General features: G+C 43.9%; 2 protein-coding genes across 3 annotated transcripts in view; both read left to right on the top strand.

The window, feature by feature from the left end:
* LOC143219559 (uncharacterized) overlaps nucleotides 1-22,281 on the top strand; it is a 280,642-nt gene that overhangs the window by 235,742 nt on the left and 22,619 nt on the right. The gene's annotated exons all lie outside the window — the stretch shown is intronic.
* LOC143219554 (uncharacterized) lies at nucleotides 158-4,559 on the top strand. The gene has a single exon (XM_076445485.1). The coding sequence runs from the start codon at nucleotides 168-170 to the stop codon at nucleotides 4,272-4,274; it is 4,107 nt and encodes a 1,368-aa protein (XP_076301600.1). The 5' UTR covers nucleotides 158-167; the 3' UTR covers nucleotides 4,275-4,559.

Here is a 22,281-nt window from a genome sequence, read left to right as displayed (position 1 = left end):
GCGAGCCAGTCCATAAATACTGTCGTTAACACCCTTATTACTCTTTTTAACCCTTTTCTACCCTTTTTTCCCTTTCTACTCATTCTACCCCTTCTTTACCTCTTTTTTATTTCTTTATTACATCTTTTTTCCTTTTTTATCCTTTTTTATCTTTAATCGTTTGCAGTATGCCATCTCGCAAGCGACCGAATCTTGGAAGGAGATCGCACAATGCCGCTAAAGTTAGGTGTGTTCGAGAAAACGAGACCGATCTCGAACGTCAACAACGCCGGAGAGATACGAGAGAAATACAATCTACTCTCAGGTTCCGAGAATCAGAAACTCAACGTAACGAACGCATGCCATCTCGCAAGCGACCGAATCTTGGAAGGAGATCGCACAATGCCGCTAAAGTCAGGTGTGTTCGAGAAAACGAGACCGATCTCGAACGTCAACAACGCCGGAGAGATACGAGAGAAATACAATCTACTCTCAGGTTCCGAGAATCAGAAACTCAACGTAACGAACGCTTAGCTTCTAATAGAGCTCGACTTTCAAGATCGCGAGCTACTGAATCGGAGGCTGAGCGTGAGCTACGTTTCACCTCTGATAGAGCGCGGCATTCGGCTTCACGGAGTAGAGAAAGTTCTACACAAAGGGAAGTTCGTCTGGAGTTAGACCGCCTCAGACATACGACTCGAAGAAGTGATGAGGCAGTGTTGGTGCAAGAAAGAAGACCAAATGAAGGACACCAACCTGGTCTATTGGGCGCTGGACAACAACCGGAGGGACTTGCTCTGCTGCCGTGGATAAGAAAACACATGGGTGGATTTCAATACAATCCATTAATTAATTATCACGTGGAGTCTGATATTGGACGAATGGAACGCGTGTGTGTCTTTTGCAATGCTTTGAAGTGGAAGGGAGAGACTGTTGGAATGTGTTGTAGTTCTGGCAAGGTCAGATTGCCCCTAATTCAGTCGCCTCCAGACCCACTTAATTCTTTATTGACCGGTGATAGGCCTGAATCGCGTCATTTCTTCAAAAAAGTACATTCATATAACTCTGCATTTCAAATGACCTCATTTGGAGCAAATGTTATATCCGAGGGTAACTTCATGCCTACTTTTAAAGTCCAAGGGCAAATTTATCATTTAATCGGCTCCCTCTTGCCTTCGGAAAATGAAATTCAACCGAAATTTCTGCAATTGTACTTCATTGCAGATTATCTCTCTCAGGCTGAGCAACGAGCAGGTAATTTTACCAATATGAACATTGCCTTGCTCAGGGAACTTCAAGAAATGCTACACAACAGCAATTCTTATGTTCAGAGTTTTAAGTCCGCCGTTGATACCCTCCCTGCCGGAGCAATTCCGGATTTGCAATTAGTTATTCAAGCTGATAGACGTCCTCGGGGGGAACACAGGGGTCGGTATAACGAACCCACTACTAACGAGGTAGCGGTGTTGCTGGTCAACCAGGAGTGTAGCTGTCGTGATATTATCATCAGTGGCAGGGGTGGTGAGCTGAGGAGAATATCAGAGACCCACCGCTCCTATGACGCTCTCCAGTACCCTCTTATGTTTGCCAGAGGGGAGGACGGGTACAACTTCTTGATTTTCCAAGTTGACCCCACCACTGGCGAGGAAAACGACCGCAAGAAAACATCGGCCCTCCAATTTTATGCGTATAGGATGATGATCCGTCAAAATGAGTTTAATCCCCTAATCTATTATAGGCAACTCACTAATCAGTTTTGGGTAGATATGTATGCCAAGATAGAGACCGAGCGACTGACGTATCTTAGAACTAATCAGACAAGACTGAGGATGGAAAGTTATATTCACCTCCGAGATGCCTTGGGCACGGATGAGGACCCGCAAAATATGGGCCAGTTGGTAATCTTGCCTTCTACCTTCACAGGAGGCCCTAGGTACATGCACCAACGTACCCAGGACGCCTTCTGCTACGTGCGCAAATACGGGAGACCTGATCTATTTATTACTTTTACTACCAATCCACGGTGGGGTGAAATAGTAAGGGAACTTCTGCCAGGTCAAGGCCCCCAAGATCAACATGATGTAGTATCTCGGGTCTTTAACCTGAAACTCAAAGTCCTGATTAATTTACTAACAAAAAATCAGTTATTTGGAGTTGCTTCCTGCTACATGTACTCGGTTGAGTGGCAGAAGAGAGGCCTCCCCCATGCCCACATTCTTCTCTGGCTGAGAGAAAAGATCAGGCCAGCTCAGATCGATGACGTGATCCGAGCTGAGTTTCCCGACCCTGCACAGGACCCAGAACTCTACAGTGTTGTTAAAAACCACATGGTTCATGGGCCCTGTGGTTTTCTCAACTTGCTGTCACCGTGTATGAGAGAAGGTCGGTGTAGCAAGAAGTACCCCAGAGCTTTCGTGAGGGAAACCATCACTGGAGATGATGGCTATCCTATCTACAAGCGAAGGTCTCCCGCTCAGGGCGGGTTTACTGCGACACTTAGGTACGGTGGCCGTGATATTATCGTAGACAATTCCTGGGTAGTTCCCTATTCCCCTGTCCTTTCGAGAACTTTAAAAGCCCATATTAATGTAGAGTTTTGTAGCAGCGTCCAGTTCATAAAATACATTTGCAAATATGTGAACAAAGGTAGTGACCAGGCTACCTTTGGTGTTAGGAACAATAGGGACGAGATCACGACTTATCAGAGCGGAAGATACATTAGCACCTCCGAGGCTGTGTGGCGTATTCTCTCATTTCACATCCACGAGAGATTTCCTCCAGTGATCCGCTTGGATATTCACTTGGAGAATGGCCAGAGGGTTTACTTCCAGCCTGAAAACCTTCAGGAAAGGCTGGATAACCCTAAAAACACCACATTGCTGGCCTTCTTTAAGGTGTGTACAAAGGACGCCTTTGCCAGTACACTCCTGTACGAGGAAGTTCCTTCGTACTACACTTTCAACCGACAAAGAGGAGAGTTCTGTCGTAGAAAGCAGGGCACACCCGTGGAAGGACATCCAGGAGTAAAGAAAGAGCATGTTATTGGGCGAGTTTTCACCATCCACCCCAATAACACAAAGTGTTTCCACCTTAGGATGCTATTGTACAATATCCGAGGCCCCACTTCATTCGCCAGCTTAAAGACAATTAATGGCGTGGTCCAGCCAACCTATCAGGCTGCCTGTCGAAGTCTAAGCCTGTTAGAGGATGATGAGCAATGGCATCAAACTCTGACAGAGGCAGCAGTCTCTGATAGCCCCAGAAAGCTGAGAGAACTGTTTGCCATCATTTTAATTTTCTGTAGTCCCTCAGACCCTCTTGAACTCTGGCACCAATTTAAAAGAAATCTTTGTGAGGATGTGTTTAGGGACTGGCGAAGGAGGTCTATAGACACGTCTTCCCATGATGTTGAGGAACAGTGCTATGATAGGGGCTTAGCACTGTTAGAAGAGGCTGTCCAATCCAATGGAGGCCAGCCTCTCTCTCATTGCTCCATGCCATCTCCTCAAAATTTAAGTATCGAACCAAACCTTCAATACTATAGAGAGGCCAACCACGACCCTGTAGAACTGGCAAGTGACCTGACCCGTGAAAACCAATTCACTGTCGACCAGAAAACAATATTCAATTTTGTTTGTGATAGTGTAGATAATTCTCGCGGCAAAATAATTTTCCTGGATGCTCCAGGAGGTACCGGGAAATCATTTTCGATTCGTGTCCTCCTGGCTAAAGTTAGGAGTTCAGGAAAGATAGCGTTAGCTGTAGCATCCTCTGGGATTGCAGCTACTCTACATCCTGGAGGTCGGACAGCCCACTCAACTTTTAAAATCCCTATAGACTTAGATAGGAGCGAGACTCCAATCTGTAATATCTCCAGAAACAGTGACCTGGCTAAGGTGATTCAAGACTGCCATCTAATTGTCTGGGACGAGTGTACCATGGCCAATAAGAAGGCAATCGAGGCTGTGGACCGCACTATTAGGGACATTAGATCTACGAATACTGTCATGGGAAGTATCACCACTTTGTTTTCTGGAGATTTCCGACAAATCTTGCCAGTCGTTTACCGAGGTACCCGCGCCGACGAAGTTAATGCATGTTTGAAACAGTCCACCCTTTGGCCTGCCATCGAAAAAGTAACTCTCACCACCAACATGAGAGTTCAACTTGGCGGCAGCGAGGAGAGTGCCAGCTTCTCTTCTCTCCTACTCAGAATAGGAGATGGCACTATCGGCAGCGATGACAATGTGACACTGTCACCCCAGCTCTGTAATGTTGTCTGTAATGTCAATTGAAGACCTGATCTCCCGAGTGTACCCTGATGCTGCTAACATATCTAATCAGTCTGAGCAGTGGCTCTGTAACAGAGCCATCCTAACACTAACAGGCCACCTCGATCAACTCGGCAGTGCTCGATATGTTTGAAGCTGAAGAAATGCACTACAGGTCTTTGAACAGTACAGTAACTGCAGATGAGTCTGTTCAATACCCTACAGAGTTCCTAGAGTCAATAGCTGTTCCCGGGCTTCTCGCTCATATTCTTAAAGTTAAAATTGGTGTCCCTGTAATGTTGATGAGGAACTTGAACCCCCCCCCCCAAGCTTTGTAACGGCACGAGATTGTTAATTAAGGCCCTTCACCGCCATGTTATTCATGCTATGATCCTGACAGGTAGTGGCAAGGGTGAAATGGTCTTTATTCCTAGGATCCCAATCATCCCAACCAACTTCCCCTTTCAATTTAAAAGAATTCAGTTTCCGATTAGCGTTTGCTTCGCAATGACCATTAATAAAGCTCAGGGACAGACGTTGCAGATTGCCGGGATAGATCTTAGGTCGGATTGTTTCTCTCACGGACAATTTTACGTCGCCTGTTCTCGAGTTAGCAGCCCTTCTCACCTATTCATTTGCACTTCCAATAGGACCGTCAAGAATGTCGTGTATCAAGAAGCATTGCAGTAGGTTAAGGCTTTAATTAAATTTTATGACATGTATATCAACCTTTCAAACTATTACTTTCATAAGATCGTGTCTGTCTGTATGTTTGTAAAAGGATCAATTGAGAACGACTAAACATAGAAAGCTAAAACCGTGTTTGTCTGTCTGTTTGTGACGGCATCAATCGAGAACGGTTAAACGTAGAAAGCTGGGGTTTGAACCAGACGTTTATGAGAAATCAGCATACGAAAAAGTCCATTCCTTCAAAAGTTTTGACGACTTTTTCCACTGGACAACTACAACGCTAACTGCTTACTTCAAGTTATGTGAATGTGGCACGTTTGCGAAAACACTGATGTATAAATAATAAAATAATAATAATAAAACATATAAATGTCACATCCGTGACAGGTAAAAACATAAATTTAAAAAATTCTGAGCCACAGCAACGCGTGGCGGGGAAAGCTAGTAATTTATAAAATTAATTTCTTTTAAAAGCATTTTGACCCAAATGCCTTCTTTTACTCCTTTTGATGTTATAGTATATTTTATTTAATTTCCGGATTTTCCTGTTTCTCGTATGTTAATTTATAATCTACAGTTTTTCTTAAATACCTAAGAACATGCTTACCTTGCTCCCAATGTATTAAACCTGGATTACTGTTGTACTGAGAAAGTTTATTAATTGCAAACAAAATATCTGGCCTCGTGTGTAACGCCAAATACATTAAGGTACCTATTAAATTTCTATATGGTACATTTCTCATTTTGGTTACCTCTGTATCTGTTCTCAGTTCTTTTGATAGTTTAATTCCCGGCTCTGACGGCGTTAAGGCTTCTCTACACTCTACCATATTATAATCCTTTAATATCCTTTCGATGTAAGTTTTCTGCGATAACTTCACGTTCTTCTCATTTCTCTCTATCTTTACTCCAAGAGCATAACTTATCTCTCCTAAATTGGTTGATTGGTACTTTGCCCCAATGTCTTGTACTAATTTATTCAGGGGTTCCTTGTCTCTGGAAAATATGAATATTTCATCTACATATAATATTACAATTGTCCATAGACCCTTTATGTATACGCATCCTGATGCCGTTAGTCTTCTATATCCTAATTTCCGAAAGAAATTATCTATCTCTATATTCCAGTTTCTCCCAGATTGTTTCAATCCATATATCGGCCTTAGAAGTTTTACTATGGTGTCTTTTGTATCATTTTTAATCTTCGGTATTTTTATGTAAATATCCTCTCCTAGATTTCCGTACAAGTATGCACATTTTATATCTATATGTCTCATGTGCCATTTAAAATCCAATTGCTGCTGGCGAATATGTATCTTGGTAGTATATTCCCTTTTCTTGAGAAAATCCTTTAGCTACTAGTCTTGCTTTGTATCTAGAAATTTTTCCTTCTGCATCCCTTTTTAATCTGAAAACCCATTTACAACCCACACATTTTTATCATTCTAAAGTTATCATTCAAAATTCTTCTGCGAATTCGGCAAATACAGCTTCTTTCTAAGTTTTTCTTTCGTTTAAACTATCCAATTAATTTTGAATGGCCGTTTTCCATTCGTTTGCGTTTTTGGAATTCAACGCTTCCTCTAAATTTTTGGGTTCTGTAATCTCTACATTATTTAATTCTACATCACTACATTCTAAGCTGTCATTATTAATATTTACATCTCCACTTGCCCTTATCTCGAGTTCTAAATTTCGTGCTTCCTTCCATGAGGGTTACGAATTTTTCTTTTCGGCCTTCCTGGTCCTCTCTTGACGGTTCCATCCCCCACTATCTTTGTAGTCTCTCCATTTTTACCACCAGTAGGAGTTTTAAAATTCTCTTCATCGTGTACTCTTTCGTGAATGTGTATTTCCTTGTCAATTTCTTTTCCCTCCGATGAAATATCAATCAATTCTCTTCCTTGAAGTTGTGTAGCTTTTCCTTTTACCCACGTATATCCTATTTTATTTTCTGCAAATTTTACGTGTTTAGTAATTATGACTCGATTTGACTTTCTGTCCCATAATCGATATCCTTTTGTCTGTTGTGCATATCCTATAAATACACATTCTACAGCTTTATCACTTAGTTTATTCCTATATCTTTCAGGTACCCATGCGTATGCCAAACATCCGTATGTCCTTAAATGTTTAATACTTATTTTACTACCTGTCCAAATATTCAACGGTATCTCGTTATCTATGCTAGAATGACTAATCCTGTTTTTGATATACGCTGCAGTCATTACTGTCTCTGCCCAAAAAGTTTTTGGTAAATGCGCTGATCGTAACATTGCTCTAGTTATTTCCAAAAGAGTTCTGTTAATTCTTTCCGCGACTCCATTCATCTGTGGTGTGTATGTATTCGATTTTTCATGTTTAATGCCTATATCTATAAAGTATTGTGTTACGTCTTTGTTGACAGCAGACTGTCCACTTTATTATCTCATCAACAATACTTGAGATTCAAATCGAAAATAAACGAAAGTAAATACAAATATTCTTCGAATAAGAGTCTGCTCTCGAATACAATTATACTTTTTCTGGTCCTTCGCCCAGTTAACTCACAATATTTATACTCCGCCCCACTGCTTTCTCTCTTAGTATATATAGTGGGGCAATTTTCGGCTCAGCCCCCTCTCGCCGATCTCGCTTGGCTAACGGCCCCGGTTCGATCCTTACGATCTTAGACCGTTATTAGACTAGGCCACCGCAACCGAGTTGCGCCACCAGTGGCTCAGCACGTCGTGGGGCATTGAAACAAATATAACCTATTAGACTACGCTAACTGGTGGAGCCACCAAAAATAGTTGCCGATCTGGTGGACGGCATCGGCAACCGGCCGGGCAACATTTGGTTTGATTTGAATGTAGCCTATTAGACAAAGCCACCAAGTTGCGCCACCAGCATCGCGAAAACATGAACAATTGACGTTCAAATTACCACCACATTTATCGTAAAATACATAAGAACACGACACAGCGTTACATCGACAGCGGGAATGAACGCTTGGTGGTACCACCAGTTACCGATTCATAAAAGCTCTTCAATTCGGTGGCGCCACCAAGTTGCCCACCAGTGGCCTAGTCTAATAACGGCCTTACCGTGCTCGTGGACCTGGTTTCAGAGGGGGTGATCACAACCCCCTCTCTGTCTACCGGGCCTAGGCTGTTGTCAATAACAACCTTACCCGTGGCACTTTCAGGGTTTTCCGTCCATGTGGCGGTCCCCATACAATACGCCAGGCGTGGGCAATTTTGCCTCAATCGAGGCTACAGCGTGCATTTCGAATTTCGACACTCTAAATGCCCTTCCTAAATTCTTTAGAAAAATCTTGCGGAAAATCAGTGTCGTTCGAGCCGCGGTAGAGAGAACATCTCCAAAGACTTGTCAATTCAAAGCTAACGGTTGCTATTAGCTGTGTTTTTGATAGTAATATTTAAACTAATCACTAGACTACGGATCTTTATGCAAAATGAATGTTGGCTGCCGCTATTACAAGGGACAGGAGCCAGACAGATATTTGATTCTCACTGTGATCATTTTAAGAAGTTGAAAATAATACTATGGTGTTTTGAAATTATTTTAATCTCTCTACTGTCTTAAAATGCACCTACTCATGTTTGCTACAAATGCATGAATAGCATAGTTATTAGTGCATAACTATGTGTTGACAAATGTGAACAGTGATTGTGAGTGTGGAAAAATTTCAAGGCATCTCTGTGGAATAAACATACGAATTATTTATCGATTCGAAAGTGAAGGTGAAATTCTGGATCGTCGACTTGACCGCGCATCCCTTAGGCCTTCTACCACCGGCTGTGCAATTCGTCGACCTGGCCGTACGTCCCTCGGCTTTCGGTACTGCCGTATACCTGAAGACATCTGTGCAGTTCGTCACCGAGTGACCCATTGACACACATTTCGAAGCAGCAAATGGATTTACGGCTGAATAAGTAAGTTTTTAAAGCAATCAGTTTCTGCATCTTTTCTCGTTCGGGTAAAGTTGCCGTAAGTCGGGTAAGGATGATCCGGGTCTTCATCGATTTCAATGACCTTGAAATAATGTTATAAAACTCGACGTTTTAAATATCTTTCTCCTTTGAAATGGTTGACGGTCGGCTTTAGTTTCGGAGACATTAGCAGGCCGTGTCCGCAGTCATGAACACCCATAATGAATTTGCAAGTAAAGTTTCTCGCGATAATCTCGTAAACTAAAGCCTACAGCCACAAATTCTAAAGAGAAATGTTGTTCAGAATAATGGTCTTGACCACATATCCAAAGCTCATTGAAATCGGATAGAAGCTAGTAGTACATCGATCCCATGGATTTACAAGTAAAGTTTCTCGCGATAATCTCGTAAACTAATGCCGATCGCCAAAAAGTCTAAAGAGAAATGTTGTTAAGAATAATGATCTTGATCACATATCCAAAGCTCATTGAAATCGGAGAGCATTCACATAATCGAGAAACTCTTGTTCGTTGCGATGTCATTCAAATCTGAGCTTATTAACATCATAAGACTAAGAGTTGAAGAAATACTTGAAATGGTAAGAGAGCAATTTCAAGAGCAGAAAGATCCAATTAATAAAGTAGTGATCACAGGTGGAACTAGTCAACTCACAAGCATGAAGGAAATTGCAGGCTATATATTCAATAAGCAAGTTCGAATTGGGTGCCCCGAGTCTTGTAGCACACTCGCTTGCCGGCGTGGCGCGGCGCGGCGGCCCAGGGCGCGCTCTGATTGGTCCGTGTTTTTCGTTAATAACTCCTAATTTGGTGCAAAGGAAAATGTCTCTTAGAATGGTCTCAGGAACCACCCCCTTTCGGGATTTTCACGAATTTTGGGACACCCTGTATATTCGGTCCTATAGCGGCGAAAGACTTATTTAAATTTACCTGATGCTGTCTTCTCTCTGCCTCAGGAGCATTCGGTTCCAATACTTTTTCGGTTATCACTGTAACGCGGCCGATTTCTCGCGGGATCGGTTATTCAGACCGGGGTCTCTTTAATGCGGGAATAGCTCGCCGTGCCGGGGTTCGCGTCGCGAGAGTCGGAGCGGGAAGACGTGGTGCAAGGGTACGAAATAAACAAGACGACGTTTTAGTGATAAGGCGATGCTCGCCACCTCGTAACGACGGTGATGATGAGTGATGATCGCAGGATCGTCGTGGAGCGGTAGTCGGAGCTTGATTTGGTGCAGGGTACGGCGTCTCGCCGGAGGATCGGTGTTAGGGGAGGTTCAGCGTAGGCGGTGACGTCTCGTCACGGGAACGGTGTCAACGGTGGTTCGGTGACGTCTCGTCACAGGAACAGTGTCAAACGTCTCGTCACAGGAACAGCGTCAAAGGTCCCTACAGGAGATGGCGTCTCGTCACGGGAACGGTCTCAACGGGGTTCGGTGCAGGAGGTGACGTCTCGTCGCGGGAACGGGGCCAGGGCGGTTCGGGGTGCAGGAGGTGACGTCTCGTCACAGGAACGGTCTCAACGGGGTTCGGCGCAGGAGGTGACGTCTCGTCACGGGAACGGTGACAGTGTGGTTCGGGGTGCAGGAGGTGACGTCTCGTCACAGGAACGGTGGCAGTGGGGTTCGGTGCAGGAGGTGACGTCTCGCCACGGGAACGGTACTACTGGAGGTAGTCGGTACAGGCGTCGACGTCTTCGTCGAGAGAACGGTACTACTGGAGGTAGTCGGTACAGGCGTCGACGTCTTCGTCGAGAGAACGGTACTACTGGAGGTAGTCGGTACAGGCGTCGACGTCTTCGTCGAGGGAACGGTGACAGTGTGGTTCGGGGTGCAGGAGGTGACGTCTCGTCACAGTAACGGTGGCAGTGGGGTTCGGTGCAGGAGGTGACGTCTCGCCACGGGAACGGTACTACTGGAGGTAGTCGGTACAGGCGTCGACGTCTTCGTCGAGAGAACGGTACTACTGGAGGTAGTCGGTACAGGCGTCGACGTCTTCGTCGAGAGAACGGTACTACTGGAGGTAGTCGGTACAGGCGTCGACGTCTTCGTCGAGGGAACGGTACTACTGGAGGTCGTCGGTGCAGGCGTCGACGTCTTCGTCGAGGGAACGATAGCTGGGGATTCCGGCGGGCTGGTTTCAACGTCTCGTTGAAGGAGCGGTACTTTACGGCGGACTGGTTACGACGTCGTCGTCGGAGGATCGGGTACCTGGTACGTGGTGGATGCTTAGGTCGCCTAAGCAGGACTGCGATAATTTGGCATATTTCGGAGGCCTTTTATACTCCCCAAAATGTACTGTTTGGAGGTGAGGGTTGGTGGTGAGGTAAGGTGTGTTCTATGGTTTTTCATGTGTTTTGGTCTTTGGGTGGATGACACTTTGCTCAAGGAGTTTCGGAGGAGTGTTGTTTACGCCGGTGTGGATCGGTGGGTCTCGGGGAACCTCGGGTTCTTTCGGGGATCAGCTGTTCGTAACAAGCTTGCTTAGTGCAGGTTTGTTACATCACATAATTTAGTAATCCTTTTCCTCGCAATAACCAACTTATTTCAGTTTTCCATTGTTGATAATTCGAATCGGGAAGCTTCCTAATACGTACATCAGTCTTGGATTCTTTATACATTTTATCAATTATTGCTTCACACTTTATCAAAATATTTTTAAACGACGCAACTACTTTCGTTTTCCACTTTTGTGTTCACATTCACTTTATAATTGTATGTGATCTGTGCGCATGGTTGATCTGGGCCCATAACCAATTGTGGGAGATTTTAAATCAAACAATCCAAAGATCATTTAAGTAATTATATTTTTTATGAACACAATCGTAATAGAAGAAACATAGTGAGAATACGCTTGCTTGTTAAATCAATATTTTTGTGTCGTAAAGGAACGATTCTCTTTTTTTATTAACAACTTGAATCTTATATACTCAGTGATTAAAAACAAATGGAGCAAATCTATCTACAATATTTTCTTTCAAGGTCATCTGAAAGTCATCGTATAGCAGGTCGTTGAATTCGTTACGACGTCGCCTACAATATTATGAAATTAAAAATACCCAGTTCCATTAAAAGTGTAAAGGTTGGAAGACGAAAAGTTCCGAAAGGTTTGGAAGCAAACGAAAAAGAAGTTATTTATTATAACTGTACGTGAATCAGTGATGTACGGATGTACATATACAGTTCGTCGTTCAACGCGTTTGAGGACTCGTACAAATCCGTGACCGTCTAGCATAACCGATCACTAGCGACTAGCTACTTAGTCGCATTCAAATACACACGGCCAACATACAAACCGCTAACGCTCATTGCAGGCATACCAACATATGAAACACACACACCAAGAATACAAGGGAATAACCTCAAATTTTAACTGTATCCAACACGCCTTCCTCAAATTTGACGTTTTCATACTTTTAACAATCACTCATTCCCATGCCTAACATGTGCTTAAAGTGCGTTGGCCCCGGCAACGGCTTTGTGAGCATATCAGCAGGCATCTCACCTGTTGGTGTGTACACCAATTTTAGTTTATTTTCTTTAAGTGCTTGACGAACAAAATGATATCTCGTTGCAATGTGTTTCGTTCTCGAATGATAAACCACGTTCTCAGCAATTGCTTTCGCCCCACGATTATCGGTCCCAATCGTTACACATGACAACTCAGGCATCTTCATTTCCAGAATTAAATTACGCAAATAAACCGCTTCTCTTGTTGCCTCTGATAACGCTACATACTCGGCTTCTGTTGTCGAAATCGCGACAGTCTTCTGTTTACAAGATCGCCATGTAATCGTCGCACCGCTCAATACAAACAAATATCCCGTATACGATATTCTATCTCTTACATCCGCCGCATGGTCCGCGTCTGAGTAACCAACTATTTCGGTTCATCCTTTCTATACACAAGCCCTTGATTTTGTGTACCTCGCAGATATCGCAACACACGCTTTGCTGCTGCCCAATGTTCCTCTCCATATTTTACATTATATTGCGCTGATCTATTTACAGTAAAGGTGATGTCAGGCCTCGTGGCGACGGCCAAGTACATCAACGAACCTATTAGCTGTCTATATGGTTTTTCCTTTTGGTTCTCATCGGTTCGCGACATTTCAGTCGGCAGATTCACTCGCGGCTCGCTCGGTGTATTCACGGGTTTCGACTCATTCATACCAAACTTTTTCAACAAGTCCCTCACATATCCCGTTTGACTCAATTTAATTTCACCGGCCTTTTGCTCGATCTCGATACCTAAACAACAACTCGCAAGACCTAAATCTTTAATATCAAACATCTTACTCAATCCCGCTCGAATCTCTCGCAATCTTTTCTCGCAGTTTGACGTGTACAAAATATCGTCAACATACACAACTACAAATGTGCACTCTCTCTCATTCACGTCAAAATAAAAACACGTGTCGTTCACAGCTGATTTCAAGTTCAGACTTCTAAGCACTCTGTCCAATTTCTTATTCCACTGACGACCGGCTTGATGTAAGCCGTACAGCGCTTTATTTAATCGACACACTTTTTCACCTTCGTTTAAATCGCGAAGCATTTTGCACGCTTTCACACCAATTTCACTGTTTTTGCCATCTTTACGCACTATTTCACTAAGCGCTTCTTTGATGTACTCTGGTGTCTCCATGAAGATTTCCTCGTCCAGCTCTCCATTCAGGTACGCAGCTGTCACATCCAGTTGGAAAACTTGTAGATTCTTCCTCGCAGCCAAAGCCATCAGCAACCTTACTGAATCTAAGCGAGCTACCGGCGCAAACGTTTCGACAAAGTCGATTCCTTCACGTTGAGTGAATCCTCGCGCCACAACTCTCGCTTTTCTGCGGTCTAAGCTTCCATCTGGTTTCATTTTATGTCGCAAAACAATTTTGCACGTAACGACTTTCCTGTCTTTGCGTCGTTCTACTAATGTCCATGTATCATGTTTTATCAGCGCTCTTATTTCCTCGGCTATTGCCTCTAACCACTCTTGAGATTCGTGGCTACTCATCGCGCTTTTCAACGACAGATCAGCTAGATTCGCCATCTCTATCGTTTGAATATCATCATCTGCAGCCTCCATGAACACTTCATCCTCTAAATCGGATTGGTTTTCGCTTGGTACATCATCAGGCTCTTCGGTTTCTTCTGCAAGCGCTCTTGACACACTAGGAGCCGATCTCGTTTGGTATATTTTCCTCGGTCTTCCTCTACTGCCCGAACGCACTAGTCTTGGTCTGCCAACTCCTCGCGTTGCACCTAACCTCGTTGATGATCTCACAGATGATTCTACTGGCTGGTCACATACGATCTGCGGCACCGACGGATTACCTCTCATCGCATGTCGCCTACCATCTTCGTTTGAGTTAATCTGTATCTCAACTCTATCCTCTTCTTCGTCGAACTGCTTCATTGTCTCGTTGACATCTTCGGCCCTTCTCTCACCCTCAGCCAACTCTTCCGTCAACCCTTCTTCAACGAATCTCACATCCCTGGTCACCACAACTTTGTTGTCTTCAGGACCATACACTCTATCCCCTTGGATTCTTCAGAGTATCCCACCAGGACACCTTCCTTCGCTTTGGGTTCGAATTTTCCTCTACCAGGCTCCTTTCGCAGAACGTTGGCCTTTGCTCCACACGCTCGCAGACAGCTCAGATCCGGTATACACTTATACCAATTCTCATACGGAGTATGACCTTTCAAGCTTGTTGTCGGACACCTGTTTCTTATATAATTCGACGCGGCAAGCGCTTCAGCCCAGAAAGCACATTTTTGTCCTGTTTGCACCAATAAACAACGTGCCATTTCCACGAGAGTCCGATTTTTACGCTCAGCAACGCCGTTTTGCTGTGGCGTGTGAGTTACGGTCAACCGCCGAGAAATACCGTTTTCCTTTAAAAACTTGTCGAATTCCCGGTTGCAATACTCTCGTCCATTGTCCGTCATTAGACATTTTATTCGTTTACCAGTCTGATTTTCAACTCGCGATTTGTACTCTTTAAATGCTTGCAACACGTCACTTTTATTTCGAAGAAAAATCACCTCACACCACCGACTGTGATCATCAATAAAAGTAACAAAGTATCTTGAGCGCTTAAATGACTCCGTCCTTGCCGGTCCCCACACGTCAGAATGCACTATACTCAACACTTCCGAGCTTCTCTGCGATCTTTTCGGAAACGGCAATACTGTCATTTTCCCACGCATACACACATCGCACGGCTGTGATTGTTTCTCACTCTTGACGTTCATCCCGGTTGCTAGCCCTCTTCTCGACAGTTCGAGAACGTCACGCACATTCAAATGGCCCAATCTACATCTACACTCACAGCACCGTCATTTACGTGGTTCACTTGCTCTAATTTTTCTCGGAAATAGTATAGATTACCTTCGCGATTTGCAACGAGTTTTATTTCTCCGTCCTTTCCGCGCACTATTGCCCTCTCTTTTTCGAATAGAACAGTGTGTCCATGATCGGTGATCTTCGCTATCGACAGTAGATTCGTGCGTAACTCTCTTACCAACAACACATCGTCAAGTTTCACGGACTTCCTTTGTCTTCCTTTCGTAGTCACAACACACGCCGTACCCCGCGCGTCAATGTCTATTTGAACGTCGCTGGCTAATAACAGTTTATCCTTCTTCGTACTTGTACACTCTCGAAGAATATTTTCATCGTTACACATATGCGATGTACAGCCACTATCCAAACACCAGCGTCTAACACAAGCATTGTCCTTCGCACATAGCAACTCCTCTATTGCTATACTTTGTAACGCGTCCCCTACGACTTCGGCTTTTCAGGACACTCGGCAGCTCTGTGACCTACACAATGACACCTAAAGCACTTGAATTTGAATGTCTTGTTTACTTTTGCTTTATTTCCAGTCATTTGGCGGGAATTTACATTCCTTCTATGGCTTCGGCCATTTTGAAACTTTCCCCTGCCTCTTTGCGCCCACATTGCTTCAGGCTTCTCGTCGTCCATTCGTTGTGCCCTTGAATCGAATTCTTCTAGAACCTTCTGCCTTATAGATTCTGGTTTCGGCACTGTATCCCGCGACTCCTTGGAACATTTTAATATGTTGAAACTCGATGGCAGGCTGTTCAACAGCATATACGACAACAAGTCCTGGTTTATGGGAATATCCATCGCTTCTAGTTGCGCTGTGAAGTCGAAGAACTCCATTAATTGTGTTCGGAGATAGTCGCCTTCGGCCATCTTGAACGTTGAGATACGCTTCAGCAAGCTCGCCCTCTTAACTGGCCCTGTCGATGCAAATTCTGACTTCAATCTGCCCCACACTTGCGTAGCTGTGTTCAACCCTTTTACTAATCGCAATAAACTCGGACCAATTGCAATTATCAAGTCTACCCTTGCTTTGGCGTCTTCATCATCCCATTTCTCTCGATCTAACCTGGACTGTTGTTCTTCTGTTCCCGTCTTGAGTAACGGCCTCAATATTTTGCCGCTCACATGCTTCCAGGTACCGTTCTTTATTGCCACGGCTTCCATCTGCACTGCCCAACTTTCATAGTTGTCTTTTGTAAGCGGTTTAATCTTGAACGTGGATGTCGTCATCTTGGAATCTCTTCAAGCCTTTTCACTTTTTACTAACGCTTTTTCTCTCGAGTTCACTTTACTCGACCTCACTAGCTTTCGAAACACTTTCGGCGAATTTCCGATACTGAGTTTACCGAACTTTACTGCGTATAACTTTTCTGGCGTATAACCTTACTGGGCCCATAACCTGTAAAGGTTGGAAGACGAAAAGTTTCGAAAGGTTTGGAAGCAAACGAAAAAGAAGTTATTTATTATAACTGTACGTGAATCAGTGATGTACGGATGTACATATACAGTTCGTCGTTCAACGCGTTTGAGGACTCGTACAAATCCGTGACCGTCTAGCATAACCGATCACTAGCGACTAGCGACTCAGTCGCATTCAAATACACACGGCCAACATACAAACCGCTAACGCTCATTGCAGGCATACCAACATATGAAACACACACACACCAAGAATACAAGGGAATAACCTCAAATTTTCACTGTATCCAACAAAAAGATATGACAGCGACCTTGATTTTTTTTTAATTTAAAAAATTGCAATTTCTTGTCGGTTAAATACTGATTAATTTTGGTACGAAACACTTTTCTGTCCGACCAACCGAAGGGGCTGAAAAATCGTGATGACTAATTTGCGCCGCACCCTGTATATTGTATATCTTTCCATCTCAAGAGTTTCGGTATTTTTTATCTCCATTTGTCACGGTTTGTTTATATAGTTCTATTAGCAGGGTTTAGCCAATTATAAACTTAATTTCACTTAATTATAAGATTTAAAATACAATAATTTAAACTAAACTAGAGTGAGAATATGATATCTTATACTGTGAGTTATTTAGTCTATGTGAATTTACTGCTCTCCAGAGTATAATTTTCCTAATCTTTCTTGATTAACCAGTTTTGATCTCTCGCAGATTTCTTATTCAACTAGCTGCTCGTGGCGTGCCTTCGGAACGCCCTTGCAACCAGGTCCTCCGGGCAGGCGGCGCGGCGCACAGTGGGCAATTTCGATAAAATCTCGCTTGTTGTGGAATTTTCCGAGTTATTTTCTCTATGTAAGCGATTTCTGTTTTTTTATTCATATCCTTGTGTCTCTCCCCCCCCCTCATTCCCTCTCTCTCCCCCTCTCTCTCTCTTCCTTTCTCCTTCTCTTTCTCCCACTCTCTCTCCATCTCCCTCCCTCTCCCTCTCACTTCATCTCTCTCCCGCTCTCTCTCCCGCTCCCTCTCCCTCTCTCTCTCCCTCTGCCAATGAGTACCTCAAATTGAATATAGGTGCTATAAGTCAAAAAATATAAGCAGAAGCGTGCCCAAAACAGAACGAAAAAGTCGTCTTTGGTCACTAATGACGTCACAACTTTTGAACGAATGGTCTTTTTCGAATGCGGTTTGCTCTAAAACCTTTCCGAAGAAACGGCGCGCCAAATGTTCAAACCCCAGCTTTGTTACTATACAACCGTTTGTCACCTCAAGCTGTCAAACGACATTAAGCTGTCAAACAACATTTGCGCCCGTAACGAAATAAATTGGAATAGAAATTAACTAACTGGCAGATGTTGATAATGTCGATAATGTAAATTTCTATTGAAATATTGATTAAAAGCTGCGACGCTCTATTGAAATATTGATTAAAAGCTGCGACGTTCGTTTTTTTGTTGTGTTACGAGCCAGGGCCGCGAGCAGCACGAGTGGCCGGCGAAGGGTTATTACCCTAGGAATATGATATCAATTTGTTAGTTAAGGGTGTAGATCCGTTTGTGACCTCGAAAGTAGTTTGAGCTCCGTCCTGTAGGGGAGCTGGGTACATGTTCTCCCGTTGAATCGTCGAGACTGTCGAGAGCACGGTGCTCCGTGGTCGAGAGGCACAGCAGCGCTAACGAGATACCATCTCGGCGGTGACAGCAGTCACTGCATCAATAAATGTTGCCGGTAAGTCAGGCTTTATCAGCAAGCGTGACGCTTGGGCAGCGTGTATGTGTGCCTAGGCGGATTGCAACTTTGTAAGGGTCCGGCTCCGGACGTTATTTGTCTCGCTAATGCACATTTGAGACCCCTACGTAGTCACAATCGTTAGATAAAAGATCAATCTAGCGCGTGAGCTCGCCCAAGTGGCCTAATTTTGCGTTTCCGAGGCGTAATTTACATTATTCTGCTCGGGAGGCTCTGTAAGCAGGCGTGAAAGCCGGACCGCGCGCCGCGCGGCGCACTCACACACTCATCGCTCGGGAAGCGTATGCGTGTGCCTAGACGGATAGCAAGGGTTCAGCTCCCGACGTTATTCGTCTCGCTAATGCACATTTGAGACCCCTACGTAGTCACAATCGCTAGATAAAAGATCAATCTAGTGCGTGAGCTCGCCCAAGTGGCCTACTTTTGCGTTTTCGAGGCGTAATTTACATTATTCTGCCTATTATGTCTGCCCGGGAGGCTCTGTAAGCAGGCCTCACGGGCAGACATTGCGCTGCCGAATAATGTAAATTACGCCTCGAAAACGCAAAAGTAGGCCACTTGGGCGAGCTCACGCATTAGATTGATCTTTTATCTAGCGATTGTGACTACGTAGGGGTCTCAAACGTGCATTAGCGAGACGAATAACGTCGGGAGCTGAACCCTTACTATCCGTCTAGGCACACGCATACGCTTCCCGAGCGGTGAGCTGTGCTACACACTCTCACTCGAGCACACCAACGCAGCATCATCGTCAGCCCTATAGTGACGTCACGTTTGCGTATGAAGCCTAACTTACCGGCAACACTTCTCAACCCCCGGTTTATCGATACAGTGATTGAATTGCCTGGTGACCGAATGACAAGAACCAGACTTCAGCGCTCGTAGCGGAAAAATGCCGGAGTTGTAGTTTCAGAGAACCGTCCCTTATGTGTGTATGCTTCGGCCACCGACGTCGGTGCTTCGGCTATAGATGAACGGTTGATTTAAATACGTATGTGTTAACATAATAAACATTGCATTGACATTGTATGTGTGCCCGTTAGCGCGCGAGGTTCCCACCGTTTCTATAAGGATCCCACTTCTCTCGATATTTAAGAAAATGTGTGTCTCTTGACAGTGACAGCACTATCGCGCCCAATGCTTTTCGCGGCTCTGCTACATGCTGCCGAATAATGCAAATTACGCCTCGAAAACGCAAAAGTAGGCCACTTTTACGAGCTCGCGCGCTAGATTGATCTTTTATCTAGCGATTGTGACTACGTAGGGGCCCCAAATGTGCATTAGCGAGACGGATACCAGCTAGAGCCGGACCCTTGCAATCTCGTGTACGTATACCGTGTCTAGCGGTGTGTGAGTGTGCCACCACACTCTCGCTCGAGCCGAGTCTACACCCTTAAGGAACGCGGACGAACCCAATGCGAAATTGGGGAGCCGCTAGGATTATTGACAGCGAGGACGAACCTGACGCGAAGTCAGGGAGCCTCTAGGAAGGTAGTCAAACGCAGACGAACCCGATGCAAAACCGGGGAGCTGCTAGGAGGTTGTATAATAGCACAGACGAACCTGATGCGAAATCAGGGAGCTGTTAGGATGCGGACGAACCCAATGCAAAACTGGGGAGCCGCTAGGTTGGATAAATCTCTGTTCGGACAATTGGAATGTCGCGAAAGAACCTGATGGTTAATCAGGGAATTGCTAGGATAATTAGTAAGCCTCGTAACTAGTATAATTTAATTGATACAATCCGAGCGGTAAGATTGTATCATGTGGGGACGTTCAATTACTTGGTTAGGATATTGGACGATAATTATGGGTTTAATGAATTTGAGTTAATTATCAAAGAAGACAAATATATTCTTACTATAGAGTTTCGTTCTACAAGTGTATTTGTGTCGCGAATGAACTGAATTTAGAATAGGAAAGAAATTGAAAGGTGATATTACCTAAGCTAAGACGCACGGTGTTGACGCACTGGCAATGCGGGGGACTCGGAGCAACCTTGTCACTGCCTAACAGATTTTAGACCGAACTCGCGGAATCTGTACGGTTAAACTTTGATTCAAAAGGAACGAACGTCCGATCTCACTGGTAGTTGACTTCCGAGATGCAGCACGACGCGACACTATTCGTGATTACGACAGTACTAGCCCACGAGAGTAGAAATGTAAGGGCTTATATAGCCCTGCAATGACGGGTGGTACTTGTCAGTACCCTTCAAGTGAACATTCGTATTTTGTCAACGACCAGTTGGTCGTGCGTACGTTTGGGCCCTAAACTAACCTAAACAATTATGTAGATTTATCTAGGGAAAAACTCTGTTCGTTTATCTAGGACGGTTCCTGCCAGAGATGATATTGAACACCTGTTCGTCATCCGTAACATCTCCCCACCAAGAAGAAACATCGCGGTTCCCGTGATGCTTTCTCATCAGGAAGGAAACGTCCTAGATACAATAGACTTTAAGAAAAAAAAGAAAAAAGTGGAGAGAAAAAAAAATAAACTGAAGAGAAAAAATTTTTAACGAGTGTAGTGTAGGTGTAAGTGTACTTATTGCTAGGTGGTGCTCAGGTAGAGACTGCTGTCGGTGGAGGTAGTCCTGCTCCTTAGAAGATCGTTATGCATGGTTTCCATTTGCTGCTATATTACGGATTCGGACTATATTTGTTATTAGTTCCGATAAATAGTCTCCATATGTCTTCAAAATTGTACCGGTTGGAAATGAGGTTGGCTTCGAGAGCCAGGCTCGAGGCCTGTTTACCAAAAATTAATTCATATGGTGTGAAGTTGGTAGCTTCATGAACAGACGTATTATAAGAAAACATTGCAAACGGAATTAATAAATCCCAATCCTCGTAGTTCTCCATATAGTGTTTGAGGTATTCTGTAAGAACAATATGGCTTCGCTCCAATGATCCATTAGTTTGTGGTCGATATCCGGAGGTGGTGATTTGTTTAATCTTGAATATTTCTGACAGATTTGTCATAAGAGTTCCAATGAAGCTGGTTCCCTTATCCGTGAGTATGGCTCGAGGTGTCCCATATATTGCAATAAAATGCCGTGCAAAAGCATCTGCGATGGTAGTGGCTCGGATATTAGGTATCGCTACTGCAATACAATATTTGGTTAGATTGTCCTGCATGGTGAGAATGTATCGGTTCCCTCCAGGTGTAATTGGCAATGGTCCAACGGTATCTAATGAAATTTTTTCAAATGCGTCCAACGGTGTGTCGGTGATCAACATAGGTTGTCGAGTTTTCGTTCTGACTAATTTTTGCTCCTGACAACTTTTACATTTTCGGATGTAATCCTGAATTTCGTTGCGCATGTGCGGCCAATGAAATCTTGATCGAATGCGATTGTAGGTTTTTGTAACTCCTTTATGCCCTCCTATTAGGCTATCATGTGCTTCATGGATGATTTCTTGCCTGTCTTCTACGGAAGGTGTAGTAATAACACAGTTACATATTGTAATTTGATAAGTTGAATCTGTAAAGACTTCTTTTAATGCTTTGAAAAGTTCATCAGGCGATGATTTATGATGATCTCCGGTGGCGGATATTCGAAAAGATTTGCTCCTATTTTGTTCTAAAGCAGATTGAAGAGTTTTCAATCCATTAATTATATCCAATCTTTTTGGTTTATCATAGAAGTTATCAAAAATTACAATGCTAAAGGTTTTAAATAACCCATTGTTTGAAATTATGACCTGTCCCTTTTTCGGTCGTGCAGCTAAAAGTTCCTGCTTATTTATCAATCCTGTGTCCAGTAACAGTTTTCCTACGGGGGTTATTAGGTTGCGATCAGCTGATATGAAATGTACATAATGATCTTCCTTTGCGGTAAGGGTGTTTGAAGAAATGCTAATCCTCTGTT

The sequence above is a fragment of the Lasioglossum baleicum genome, unplaced genomic scaffold (assembly GCF_051020765.1).
Source record: "Lasioglossum baleicum unplaced genomic scaffold, iyLasBale1 scaffold0055, whole genome shotgun sequence".
NCBI classification, from domain to species: domain Eukaryota; kingdom Metazoa; phylum Arthropoda; class Insecta; order Hymenoptera; family Halictidae; genus Lasioglossum; species Lasioglossum baleicum.
Note: the sequence above shows the minus strand (reverse complement) of the source record. Positions and strands in the feature narration are given on the sequence as shown.

What these genes read in the sequence shown, in the direction of transcription:
- LOC143219554 (XM_076445485.1), top strand. Translation starts at nt 168, where the DNA reads ATGCCATCTCGCAAGCGACCGAATCTTGGAAGGAGATCGCACAATGCC.